The sequence below is a fragment of the Pecten maximus genome, chromosome 16 (assembly GCF_902652985.1).
Source record: "Pecten maximus chromosome 16, xPecMax1.1, whole genome shotgun sequence".
In the NCBI taxonomy this organism is placed as follows: domain Eukaryota; kingdom Metazoa; phylum Mollusca; class Bivalvia; order Pectinida; family Pectinidae; genus Pecten; species Pecten maximus.
This window is the reverse complement of record NC_047030.1, coordinates 12,731,478-12,745,049: the sequence shown is the minus strand read 5'-3', so window position 1 is coordinate 12,745,049 and position 13,572 is coordinate 12,731,478. Positions and strand designations below refer to the sequence as shown.

At 31.8% G+C, this 13,572-nt stretch overlaps 1 protein-coding gene across 1 annotated transcript in view; it reads right to left on the bottom strand.

The window, feature by feature from the left end:
* Positions 1-12,192, bottom strand: part of LOC117344982 (O-acyltransferase like protein-like) — a 30,469-nt gene extending 18,277 nt beyond the window's left edge. The window contains exon 1 of the mRNA XM_033907885.1: positions 11,745-12,192. Coding sequence (XP_033763776.1) covers positions 11,745-12,192 — 448 coding nt within the window. The remainder of the gene's footprint in view (positions 1-11,744) is intronic.
* Between the last annotated feature and the right edge of the window lie 1,380 nt (positions 12,193-13,572).

The window sequence follows — 13,572 nt, the reverse complement described above, 5'->3', positions numbered from 1 at the left end:
GATTGATGTAAGTTGATATGATTTGTTTCCCATAAAAGTGATTGATGTAAGTTGATATGATTTGTTTCCTATAAAAGTGATTGATGTAAGTTGATATGATTTGTTGCCCATACAAGTGATTGATGTAAGTTGATATGATTTGTTGCCCATAAGAGTGATTGATGTAAGTTGATATGATTTGTTATAAGTGTGATTGATGTAAGTTGATATGATTTGTTTCCTATAAAAGTGATTGATGTTAGTTGATATGATATGTTGCCCATAAAAGTGATTGATGTAAGTTGATATGATTTGTTATAAAAGTGATTGATGTAAGTTGATATGATTTGTTGCCTATAAGAGTGATTGATGTAAGTTGATATGATTTTTTTTCCCATAAGAGTGATTGATGTAAGTTGATATGATTTGTTTCCCATAAGAGTGATTGATGTAAGTTGATATATGTTGCCCATAAAAGTGATTGATGTAAGTTGATATGATTTGTTATAAGAGTGATTGATGTAAGTTGATATGATTTGTTATAAAAGTGATTGATGTAAGTTGATATGATTTGTTATAAGACTGATTGATGTAAGTTGATATGATTTGTTATAAAAGTGATTGATGTAAGTTGATATGATTTGTTATAAAAGTGATTGATGTAAGTTGATATGATTTGTTATAAAAGTGATTGATGTAAGTTGTTATGATTTGTTGCCCATAAGAGTGATTGATGTAAGTTGATATGATTTGTTGCCCATAAGAGTGATTGATGTAAGTTGATATGATTTGTTTCCTATAAGAGTGATTGATGTAAGTTGATATGATATGTTGCCCATAAAAGTGATTGATGTAAGTTGATATGATTTGTTGCCCATAAAAGTGATTGATGTAAGTTGATATGATTTGTTGCCTATAAGAGTGATTGATGTAAGTTGATATGATTTGTTGCCCATAAGAGTGATTGATGTAAGTTGATAAGATTTGTTATAAGAGTGATTGATGTAAGTTGATATGATTTGTTGCCCATAAAAGTGATTGATGTAAGTTGATATGATTTGTTGCCTATAAGAGTGATTGATGTAAGTTGATATGATTTGTTTCCCATAAGAGTGATTGATGTAAGTTGATATGATTTGTTTCCCATAAGAGTGATTGATGTAAGTTGATATGATTTGTTGCCCATAAAAGTGATTGATGTAAGTTAATATGATTTGTTGCCCATAAGAGTGATTGATGTAAGTTGATATGATTTGTTGCCTATAAGAGTGATTGATGTAAGTTGATATGATTTGTTTCCTATAAGAGTGATTGATGTAAGTTGATATGATTTGTTTCCCATAAGAGTGATTGATGTAAGTTGATATGATTTGTTTCCCATAAGAGTGATTGATGTAAGTTGATATGATTTGTTTCCCATAAAAGTGATTGATGTAAGTTGATATGATTTGTTGCCCATAAAAGTGATTGATGTAAGTTGATATGATTTGTTGCCCATAAAAGTGATTGATGTAAGTTGATATGATTTGTTTCCTATAAGAGTGATTGATGTAAGTTGATATGATTTGTTTCCCATAAGAGTGATTGATGTAAGTTGATATGATTTGTTATAAGAGTGATTGATGTAAGTTGATATGATTTGTTGCCCATAAGAGTGATTGATGTAAGTTGATATGATTTGTTTCCCATAAGAGTGATTGATGTAAGTTGATATGATTTGTTGCCCATAAGAGTGATTGATGTAAGTTGATATGATTTGTTTTCCCATAAGAGTGATTGATGTAAGTTGATATGATTTGTTTCCCATAAGAGTGATTGATGTAAGTTGATATGATTTGTTGCCCATAAAAGTGATTGATGTAAGTTGATATGATTTGTTATAAGAGTGATTGATGTAAGTTGATATGATTTGTTTGCCCATAAGAGTGATTGATGTAAGTTGATATGATTTGTTTCCCATAAGAGTGATTGATGTAAGTTGATATGATTTGTTTCCCATAAGAGTGATTGATGTAAGTTGATATGATTTGTTGCCCATAAGAGTGATTGATGTAAGTTGATATGATTTGTTGCCCATAAGAGTGATTGATGTAAGTTGATATGATTTGTTTCCCATAAGAGTGATTGATGTAAGTTGATATGATTTGTTTCCCATAAGAGTGATTGATGTAAGTTGATATGATTTGTTTCCCATAAGAGTGATTGATGTAAGTTGATATGATTTGTTGCCCATAAGAGTGATTGATGTAAGTTGATATGATTTGTTGCCCATAAAGTGATTGATGTAAGTTGATATGATTTGTTCCATAAAGTGATTGATGTAAGTTGATATGATTTGTTGCCCATAAAAGTGATTGATGTAAGTTGATATGATTTGTTTCCCATAAGAGTGATTGATGTAAGTTGATATGATTTGTTTCCCATAAAAGTGATTGATGTAAGTTGATATGATTTGTTGCCCATAAGAGTGATTGATGTAAGTTGATATGATTTGTTTCCCATAAGAGTGATTGATGTAAGTTGATATGATTTGTTTCCCATAAGAGTGATTGATGTAAGTTGATATGATTTGTTTCCCATAAAGTGATTGATGTAAGTTGATATGATTTGTTGCCCATAAAGTGATTGATGTAAGTTGATATGATTTGTTTCCCATAAAGTGATTGATGTAAGTTGATATGATTTGTTGCCCATAAGAGTGATTGATGTAAGTTGATATGATTTGTTTCCCATAAGAGTGATTGATGTAAGTTGATATGATTTGTTGCCTATAAAAGTGATTGATGTAAGTTGATATGATTTGTTGCCCATAAGAGTGATTGATGTAAGTTGATATGATTTGTTTCCTATAAAAGTGATTGATGTAAGTTGATATGATTTGTTGCCCATAAGAGTGATTGATGTAAGTTGATATGATTTGTTGCCTATAAGAGTGATTGATGTAAGTTGATATGATTTGTTGCCCATAAGAGTGATTGATGTAAGTTGATATGATTTGTTTCCCATAAGAGTGATTGATGTAAGTTGATATGATTTGTTGCCCATAAGAGTGATTGATGTAAGTTGATATGATTTGTTGCCCATAAGAGTGATTGATGTAAGTTGATATGATTTGTTGCCTATAAGAGTGATTGATGTAAGTTGATATGATTTGTTTCCCATAAGAGTGATTGATGTAAGTTGATATGATTTGTTGCCCATAAAGTGATTGATGTAAGTTGATATGATTTGTTTCCCATAAGAGTGATTGATGTAAGTTGATATGATTTGTTTCCCATAAAAGTGATTGATGTAAGTTGATATGATTTGTTTCCCATAAGAGTGATTGATGTAAGTTGATATGATTTGTTGCCCATAAGAGTGATTGATGTAAGTTGATATGATTTGTTGCCCATAAGAGTGATTGATGTAAGTTGATATGATTTGTTTCCCATAAGAGTGATTGATGTAAGTTGATATGATTTGTTTCCCATAAGAGTGATTGATGTAAGTTGATATGATTTGTTGCCCATAAGAGTGATTGATGTAAGTTGATATGATTTGTTTCCCATAAGAGTGATTGATGTAAGTTGATATGATTTGTTGCCCATAAGAGTGATTGATGTAAGTTGATATGATTTGTTTTCCCATAAGAGTGATTGATGTAAGTTGATATGATTTGTTTCCCATAAGAGTGATTGATGTAAGTTGATATGATTTGTTGCCCATAAAGTGATTGATGTAAGTTGATATGATTTGTTGCCCATAAGAGTGATTGATGTAAGTTGATATGATTTGTTTCCCATAAGAGTGATTGATGTAAGTTGATATGATTTGTTTCCCATAAGAGTGATTGATGTAAGTTGATATGATTTGTTTCCCATAAGAGTGATTGATGTAAGTTGATATGATTTGTTGCCCATAAAAGTGATTGATGTAAGTTGATATGATTTGTTGCCCATAAGAGTGATTGATGTAAGTTGATATGATTTGTTGCCCATAAGAGTGATTGATGTAAGTTGATATGATTTGTTTCCCATAAGAGTGATTGATGTAAGTTGATATGATTTGTTTCCCATAAGAGTGATTGATGTAAGTTGATATGATTTGTTGCCCATAAGAGTGATTGATGTAAGTTGATATGATTTGTTTCCCATAAGAGTGATTGATGTAAGTTGATATGATTTGTTGCCCATAAGAGTGATTGATGTAAGTTGATATGATTTGTTGCCCTATAAGAGTGATTGATGTAAGTTGATATGATTTGTTATAAGAGTGATTGATGTAAGTTGATATGATTTGTTGCCCATAAGAGTGATTGATGTAAGTTGATATGATTTGTTTCCCATAAGAGTGATTGATGTAAGTTGATATGATTTGTTGCCCATAAAAGTGATTGATGTAAGTTGATATGATTTGTTTCCCATAAGAGTGATTGATGTAAGTTGATATGATTTGTTGCCCATAAGAGTGATTGATGTAAGTTGATATGATTTGTTGCCCATAAGAGTGATTGATGTAAGTTGATATGATTTGTTTCCCATAAAAGTGATTGATGTAAGTTGATATGATTTGTTGCCCATAAAAGTGATTGATGTAAGTTGATATGATTTGTTATAAGAGTTATTGATGTAAGTTGATATGATTTTTTGCCCATAAGTGTGATTGATGTAAGTTGATATGATTTTTTTTCCCATAAGAGTGATTGATGTAAGTTGATATGATTTGTTTCCCATAAGAGTGATTGATGTAGTTGATATGATTTGTTGCCCATAAAAGTGATTGATGTAAGTTGATATGATTTGTTTCCCATAAGAGTGATTGATGTAAGTTGATATGATTTGTTTCCCATAAGAGTGATTGATGTAAGTTGATATGATTTGTTGCCCATAAGAGTGATTGATGTAAGTTGATATGATTTGTTTCCCATAAGAGTGATTGATGTAAGTTGATATGATTTGTTATAAGAGTGATTGATGTAAGTTGATATGATTTGTTGCCTATAAAAGTGATTGATGTAAGTTGATATGATTTGTTATAAAAGTGATTGATGTAAGTTGATATGATTTGTTGCCCATAAAAGTGATTGATGTAAGTTGATATGATTTGTTTCCTATAAGAGTGATTGATGTAAGTTGATATGATTTGTTTCCCATAAGAGTGATTGATGTAAGTTGATATGATTTGTTGCCCATAAGAGTGATTGATGTAAGTTGATATGATTTGTTTCCCATAAGAGTGATTGATGTAAGTTGATATGATTTGTTTCCCATAAGAGTGATTGATGTAAGTTGATATGATTTGTTTCCCATAAAAGTGATTGATGTAAGTTGATATGATTGTTGCCCATAAAAGTGATTGATGTAAGTTGATATGATTTGTTATAAAAGTGATTGATGTAAGTTGATATGATTTGTTGCCTATAAGAGTGATTGATGTAAGTTGATATGATTTGTTTCCCATAAGAGTGATTGATGTAAGTTGATATGATTTGTTTCCCTATAAAGTGATTGATGTAAGTTGATATGATTTGTTGCCCATAAGAGTGATTGATGTAAGTTGATATGATTTGTTTCCCTATAAAGTGATTGATGTAAGTTGATATGATTTGTTGCCCATAAGAGTGATTGATGTAAGTTGATATGATTTGTTGCCCATAAGAGTGATTGATGTAAGTTGATATGATTTGTTGCCCATAAGAGTGATTGATGTAAGTTGATATGATTTGTTATAAAAGTGATTGATGTAAGTTGATATGATTTGTTGCCTATAAGAGTGATTGATGTAAGTTGATATGATTTGTTTCCCATAAGAGTGATTGATGTAAGTTGATATGATTTGTTTCCCATAAGAGTGATTGATGTAAGTTGATATGATTTGTTGCCCATAAAAGTGATTGATGTAAGTTGATATGATTTGTTTCCTATAAGAGTGATTGATGTAAGTTGATATGATTTGTTTCCCATAAAAGTGATTGATGTAAGTTGATATGATTTGTTTCCATAAGAGTGATTGATGTAAGTTGATATGATTTGTTTCCATAAAGTGATTGATGTAAGTTGATATGATTTGTTTCCATAAAAGTGATTGATGTAAGTTGATATGATTTGTTTCCATAAAGTGATTGATGTAAGTTGATATGATTTGTTGCCCATAAGAGTGATTGATGTAAGTTGATATGATTTGTTGCCTATAAGAGTGATTGATGTAAGTTGATATGATTTGTTTCCTATAAGAGTGATTGATGTAAGTTGATATGATATGTTGCCCATAAAAGTGATTGATGTAAGTTGATATGATTTGTTGCCCATAAAAGTGATTGATGTAAGTTGATATGATTTGTTTCCTATAAGAGTGATTGATGTAAGTTGATATGATTTGTTGCCCATAAGAGTGATTGATGTAAGTTGATATGATTTGTTATAAGAGTGATTGATGTAAGTTGATATGATTTGTTGCCCATAAAGTGATTGATGTAAGTTGATATGATTTGTTGCCTATAAGAGTGATTGATGTAAGTTGATATGATTTGTTTCCCATAAGAGTGATTGATGTAAGTTGATATGATTTGTTTCCCATAAGAGTGATTGATGTAAGTTGATATGATTTGTTGCCCATAAAAGTGATTGATGTAAGTTGATATGATTTGTTGCCCATAAGAGTGATTGATGTAAGTTGATATGATTTGTTATAAGAGTGATTGATGTAAGTTGATATGATTTGTTTCCCATAAGAGTGATTGATGTAAGTTGATATGATTTGTTTCCCATAAGAGTGATTGATGTAAGTTGATATGATTTGTTTCCCATAAGAGTGATTGATGTAAGTTGATATGATTTGTTTCCCATAAAGTGATTGATGTAAGTTGATATGATTTGTTGCCCATAAAAGTGATTGATGTAAGTTGATATGATTTGTTGCCCATAAGAGTGATTGATGTAAGTTGATATGATTTGTTATAAGAGTGATTGATGTAAGTTGATATGATTTGTTTCCCATAAGAGTGATTGATGTAAGTTGATATGATTTGTTGCCCATAAAAGTGATTGATGTAAGTTGATATGATTTGTTGCCCATAAGAGTGATTGATGTAAGTTGATATGATTTGTTGCCTATAAGAGTGATTGATGTAAGTTGATATGATTTGTTTCCCATAAGAGTGATTGATGTAAGTTGATATGATTTGTTTCCCATAAAAGTGATTGATGTAAGTTGATATGATTTGTTTCCCATAAGAGTGATTGATGTAAGTTGATATGATTTGTTTCCCATAAAAGTGATTGATGTAAGTTGATATGATTTGTTGCCCATAAAAGTGATTGATGTAAGTTGATATGATTTGTTGCCCATAAGAGTGATTGATGTAAGTTGATATGATTTGTTATAAGAGTGATTGATGTAAGTTGATATGATTTGTTTCCCATAAGAGTGATTGATGTAAGTTGATATGATTTGTTGCCCATAAAAGTGATTGATGTAAGTTGATATGATTTGTTTCCCATAAGAGTGATTGATGTAAGTTGATATGATTTGTTGCCCATAAGAGTGATTGATGTAAGTTGATATGATTTGTTGCCCATAAGAGTGATTGATGTAAGTTGATATGATTTGTTTCCCATAAAAGTGATTGATGTAAGTTGATATGATTTGTTGCCCATAAAAGTGATTGATGTAAGTTGATATGATTTGTTATAAGAGTGATTGATGTAAGTTGATATGATTTGTTGCCCATAAGAGTGATTGATGTAAGTTGATATGATTTGTTTCCCATAAGAGTGATTGATGTAAGTTGATATGATTTGTTTCCCATAAGAGTGATTGATGTAAGTTGATATGATTTGTTGCCCATAAGAGTGATTGATGTAAGTTGATATGATTTGTTGCCCATAAGAGTGATTGATGTAAGTTCATATGATTTGTTTCCCATAAGAGTGATTGATGTAAGTTGATATGATTTGTTATAAGAGTGATTGATGTAAGTTGATATGATTTGTTGCCTATAAAAGTGATTGATGTAAGTTGATATGATTTGTTGCCTATAAAAGTGATTGATGTAAGTTGATATGATTTGTTGCCCATAAAAGTGATTGATGTAAGTTGATATGATTTGTTTCCTATAAGAGTGATTGATGTAAGTTGATATGATTTGTTTCCCATAAAAGTGATTGATGTAAGTTGATATGATTTGTTGCCCATAAGAGTGATTGATGTAAGTTGATATGATTTGTTTCCCATAAGAGTGATTGATGTAAGTTGATATGATTTGTTTCCCATAAGAGTGATTGATGTAAGTTGATATGATTTGTTTCCCATAAAAGTGATTGATGTAAGTTGATATATGTTGCCCATAAAAGTGATTGATGTAAGTTGATATGATTTGTTATAAAAGTGATTGATGTAAGTTGATATGATTTGTTGCCTATAAGAGTGATTGATGTAAGTTGATATGATTTGTTTCCCATAAGAGTGATTGATGTAAGTTGATATGATTTGTTTCCTATAAAAGTGATTGATGTAAGTTGATATGATTTGTTGCCCATAAGAGTGATTGATGTAAGTTGATATGATTTGTTTCCTATAAAAGTGATTGATGTAAGTTGATATGATTTGTTGCCCATAAGAGTGATTGATGTAAGTTGATATGATTTGTTGCCCATAAGAGTGATTGATGTAAGTTGATATGATTTGTTGCCCATAAGAGTGATTGATGTAAGTTGATATGATTTGTTTCCCATCAAAGTGATTGATGTAAGTTGATATGATTTGTTGCCCATAAGAGTGATTGATGTAAGTTGATATGATTTGTTATAAGAGTGATTGATGTAAGTTGATATGATTTGTTTCCTATAAAAGTGATTGATGTAAGTTGATATGATTTGTTGCCCATAAAAGTGATTGATGTAAGTTGATATGATTTGTTTCCTATAAGAGTGATTGATGTAATTTGATATGATTTGTTGTCCATAAAAGTGATTGATGTAAGTTGATATGATTTGTTTCCCATAAGAGTGATTGATGTAAGTTGATATGATTTGTTGCCTATAAGTGTGATTGATGTAAGTTGATATGATTTGTTGCCTATAAGAGTGATTGATGTAAGTTGATATGATTTGTTGCCCATAAGAGTGATTGATGTAAGTTGATATGATTTGTTGCCTATAAAAGTGATTGATGTAAGTTGATATGATTTGTTGCCCATAAGAGTGATTGATGTAAGTTCATATGATTTGTTTCCTATAAAAGTGATTGATGTAAGTTGATATGATTTGTTGCCCATAAGAGTGATTGATGTAAGTTGATATGATTTGTTGCCCATAAGAGTGATTGATGTAAGTTGATATGATTTGTTGCCCATAAGAGTGATTGATGTAAGTTGATATGATTTGTTTCCCATAAAAGTGATTGATGTAAGTTGATATGATTTGTTGCCCATAAGAGTGATTGATGTAAGTTGATATGATTTGTTTCCTATAAGAGTGATTGATGTAAGTTGATATGATTTGTTTCCTATAAAAGTGATTGATGTAAGTTGATATGATTTGTTGCCCATAAAAGTGATTGATGTAAGTTGATATGATTTGTTTCCTATAAGAGTGATTGATGTAAGTTGATATGATTTGTTGTCCATAAAAGTGATTGATGTAAGTTGATATGATTTGTTTCCCATAAGAGTGATTGATGTAAGTTGATATGATTTGTTGCCTATAAGTGTGATTGATGTAAGTTGATATGATTTGTTGCCTATAAGAGTGATTGATGTAAGTTGATATGATTTGTTGCCCATAAGAGTGATTGATGTAAGTTGATATGATTTGTTGCCTATAAAAGTGATTGATGTAAGTTGATATGATTTGTTGCCCATAAGAGTGATTGATGTAAGTTGATATGATTTGTTTCCCATTATAAATCAATAAAACGAATACAATGTATCAAGTTTGAAGCTTTACAAATACGCCTTCTTGCGAGTATAGACAAACTAGGCCTCAGTTTCATCAATATTTCTTTGTCTAAGGATATTCCTGGAATCCAAAGGAAAGTAGAAAGTTCCTTAATTAAGATGTAAAGAAATTCATGAAATCCAAATAAAAACAGAGTTCACTAATTAAAATATTTTCAATAATTTAAATAAAACTTTCCCGTTACGTTAAGGGATTTCCTGAAATGACTTTGAGACGTTAACACGTTGTCTAAAAATCATAAGTAATTAAAATAGGTCACCATGACTCGGTTAAAGCCCCGCCATAAAGAACTTTATCATAGCACTAAGTGAGTATCGTCGTCTTTTCACTGCCTCTAAACAGAAGTGTCAATAGAGCCAAGGCAACACCCTTTGACACATACTAGTAAACAAGGCGCTTGCGAATATGGTTCAGTTATACTTTTTAAAGAAACTGACAAAACGTTCTAATTGTATACGTATCTATTTTTTTCCAAAAGGAAAGTAATTTATAATTATGCTTCAGAATTTAAAACATCATAATCACGAAAAGTTGTTATTGTTATTGAGTTTTATATATATCTATACAAACCATGTGTATATATATATATATATGTCAAATATAGACGCCCGACATATTGATAACAGGAATATGTATTTTAGTCTTAGTAACAGTAATGCACGTATTTACCTTGGTTATCTATATAGATTACACAGGTCAGAATACGGTACGACAGAAGCTATGTGGTCATTATAAGTAAGGTCAGGGTAAAATTAATATCAGCTAGCATTGTATTTGTCCTAGATATACATAATACCGTTTAACCTTTCTGGATATTGCGACACAGATAAATATATTTTTATTTTATTTTGATTTTGTTAGTTAATACGTCCCCGAAACTATGTCGGGGTTTCATTGTGATTACTCTGATTTTCCTGATTTTCTTGTTCTTCTTACGATGGACCCATTCCCGATCGACCAACCCAAATGATCGCTACGGCCTCTGATACATATAGTTTAAAACATTTGAAATTTTTTTTCACTATTTAATGGTATTCAACAAAACATTGATGGGAGGGATGGTTAAAAAATGTACTTCAATTTAATTCTAAAAGTGAGATGACTTCTGATTGGTCGGAATTAGTATATCGTCCGATTTCGATGACATTTGGTATGTATGTGAAGTATGACACTACAAAAACAATGGCGACATTTATTTTTGAAAAAAAAGTAACCTCAGTTTCACGTTTTAACAAAATCGCCGCCATTTACTGACCTCTTGTTTATCGAAATTTAGATATTGTTAGAGTTCAATGAAAATCGGTTTATAGGGATATTAGGAAATAGGAATTCAACTGCATATACTTTGTTGCCATAACAATCACACGGAAGATTCTGGTTGGTCGAAATTTAATATTGTCCGGTCTGGTAAACATTTATATATAGGGGTATTAGGGGACAGCGATTCCAACGACATGGGTTTCGTTACCAAGACCACAACAATTGCATCTTCAGAACTATGGGAGACGTTTTAGGGGCTTCTGTAATGTTTTCCCATTATAACTGGTACTTGTTAGTTATGTGATTGGAACACAAACATGTACATATCATTTTTGTTTGGTAAGTCATTGCCATAGCGAATGTCATCTAAAAACTATAGCCATGGATAGTAGCTATTTGATTGTACATTACAATGACATCTCTGGGCATTGCACCATATGGTTAACCACACACTTGCAAGGAACTACAATTGTATATGCAAATATTAATACTCTAAATTGAGCCGTTTTTACAATTCTATAAAGCTCTAAACTCTTAATATTTTAAAAAATATATAAACTCACTTACTCTGCAATGCCCACTGCTTCTGAGATAAAAGCTGAGAGCCCAACGTTCCCATGGCTGCATTACATGCTGGACTCAGCATCTTCTGATAGTTCTGGCTTGCCTGGAAACTTGACTGGATTGATTCTCCTATTGGTTTCAATCTGCTCAAAGAGCTGTTCAGGAAATTCAGAGCCGCGTATGATTGTGATTGCGTTGGAATGGAAACATTTAACCTTTGTAATATCTTAAGAAAATTTTGTACGTCCATCTTGGGGAAGAGCGACGTAAGGTCCGAGAGGTTTGGAATCCCCTGTGTAGATACGTTACTCATGAGGTTTGCTATTCCTTTCTCCAGCAGTGAAATGTAATCTATATTCTGTGATTTGGGTTTTGTTGTGGTGACATCTCCGTGAATATCAGCAACACAAAGAAACACAAAAATGGCTCCCGCCACCAGTAAAGTCCTCATGGCTGAGACAGGTGTGATATAAACAGACGGACACTGTTTATATAGTATAGTCACTGTCGTATCAACCCACGTAAAAATACCGATAAGAAGAGCAAAGCAAAGCTATCTATTTGTGATGTGACATAGAAATCAGGTATACAGACCCTGAAGCGTTTAACGTTCCCTCCAAACGCGGACGAAACGCAAAACCAAACGCAAACGCTACTAAACGCAATGCAAAACGCTCGACGAAAAACGAAAAACGCGTTTCCGTAAACGCAAAACGCAAAACGGAAAACGCTCGACGATAAACGCAAACGCAAACGCAAAACGCAAAACGAAAAACCCAAACTGACAGTTATGAATGAGACCGGAAAAGCAAATCTTCATCGTAGTTACCGATCCGGAGTCCGGTCGTTTAGTGATCCGGCACTTACAAATAATATCGGTGCTTGGATTCTACGGATATCGTTATCATTTCAATTTTTCTTTCACAACTGAAAGTCGTCTCATATAAAATACTATCGTTTTGCACATATATATTACTATTCCAAAACACTAGGCCCTATCTTAATATATTTCGCGGCACTACTGAAAATCTAATCGGATAATGTGTGATTTTGCATCTGCATTTTAGGGGGGGGGGGGGGGGGGGGGGGGGGGGGAATAATAAAATTATAAATATGAGGTCAAAACACATCAGAAACATTTTGGATTATTCTTCTCTGAACCCTTTTAAGACATGAGGAAAGTAGCATTAAAAGTAATAAACGGGTCATTTTTTTCATTTTTTTTTTAACTTCCGACTTGTATCTCGCGAAGTCAGTAATTCACTTAAAATTTGTAAAAATACATGAAGAGTACTGCAGTAACTTTTATCCCTTTTTCCCTATCTTCAGGAAATATAAGTCTACAATCATATTATTTCTTTGGATTTTTCATAATATCAATCAGTTCCCGTGGATGTCACTCCCCGATCAGACTGTCCGTACGTAACTTTTTCATTGGTAACACTCTGAAGACCAGTGTGTCAGTCAAGGCCCGAGAGACGAGGATCGTTCCTGATTGGTTATTGCATGTTATATAGTTGCTACATGTACATGGACTTTTTCGTAACACATGTGATGCTGTTACCTGTTCGATTATTAATTAAACAAGACTACACACGTACTACCGTACACAATCAGACGATGGCGTACTTTAGTCGGTATATGTACATGTACGTGTACAATGTATAGTCAATAGTCATCGTAAAATGTATTAAAACTGTATGTTTTGAGTAAAAAAAACTCCCACACTCCTTAGCAATGAACAAGAAATAAAATGATAATGTGTTGACGTTCTAATAAATGATGGAAGTATATATTTTCATCTACAATATAGCCGCACGTCTGCTTGACT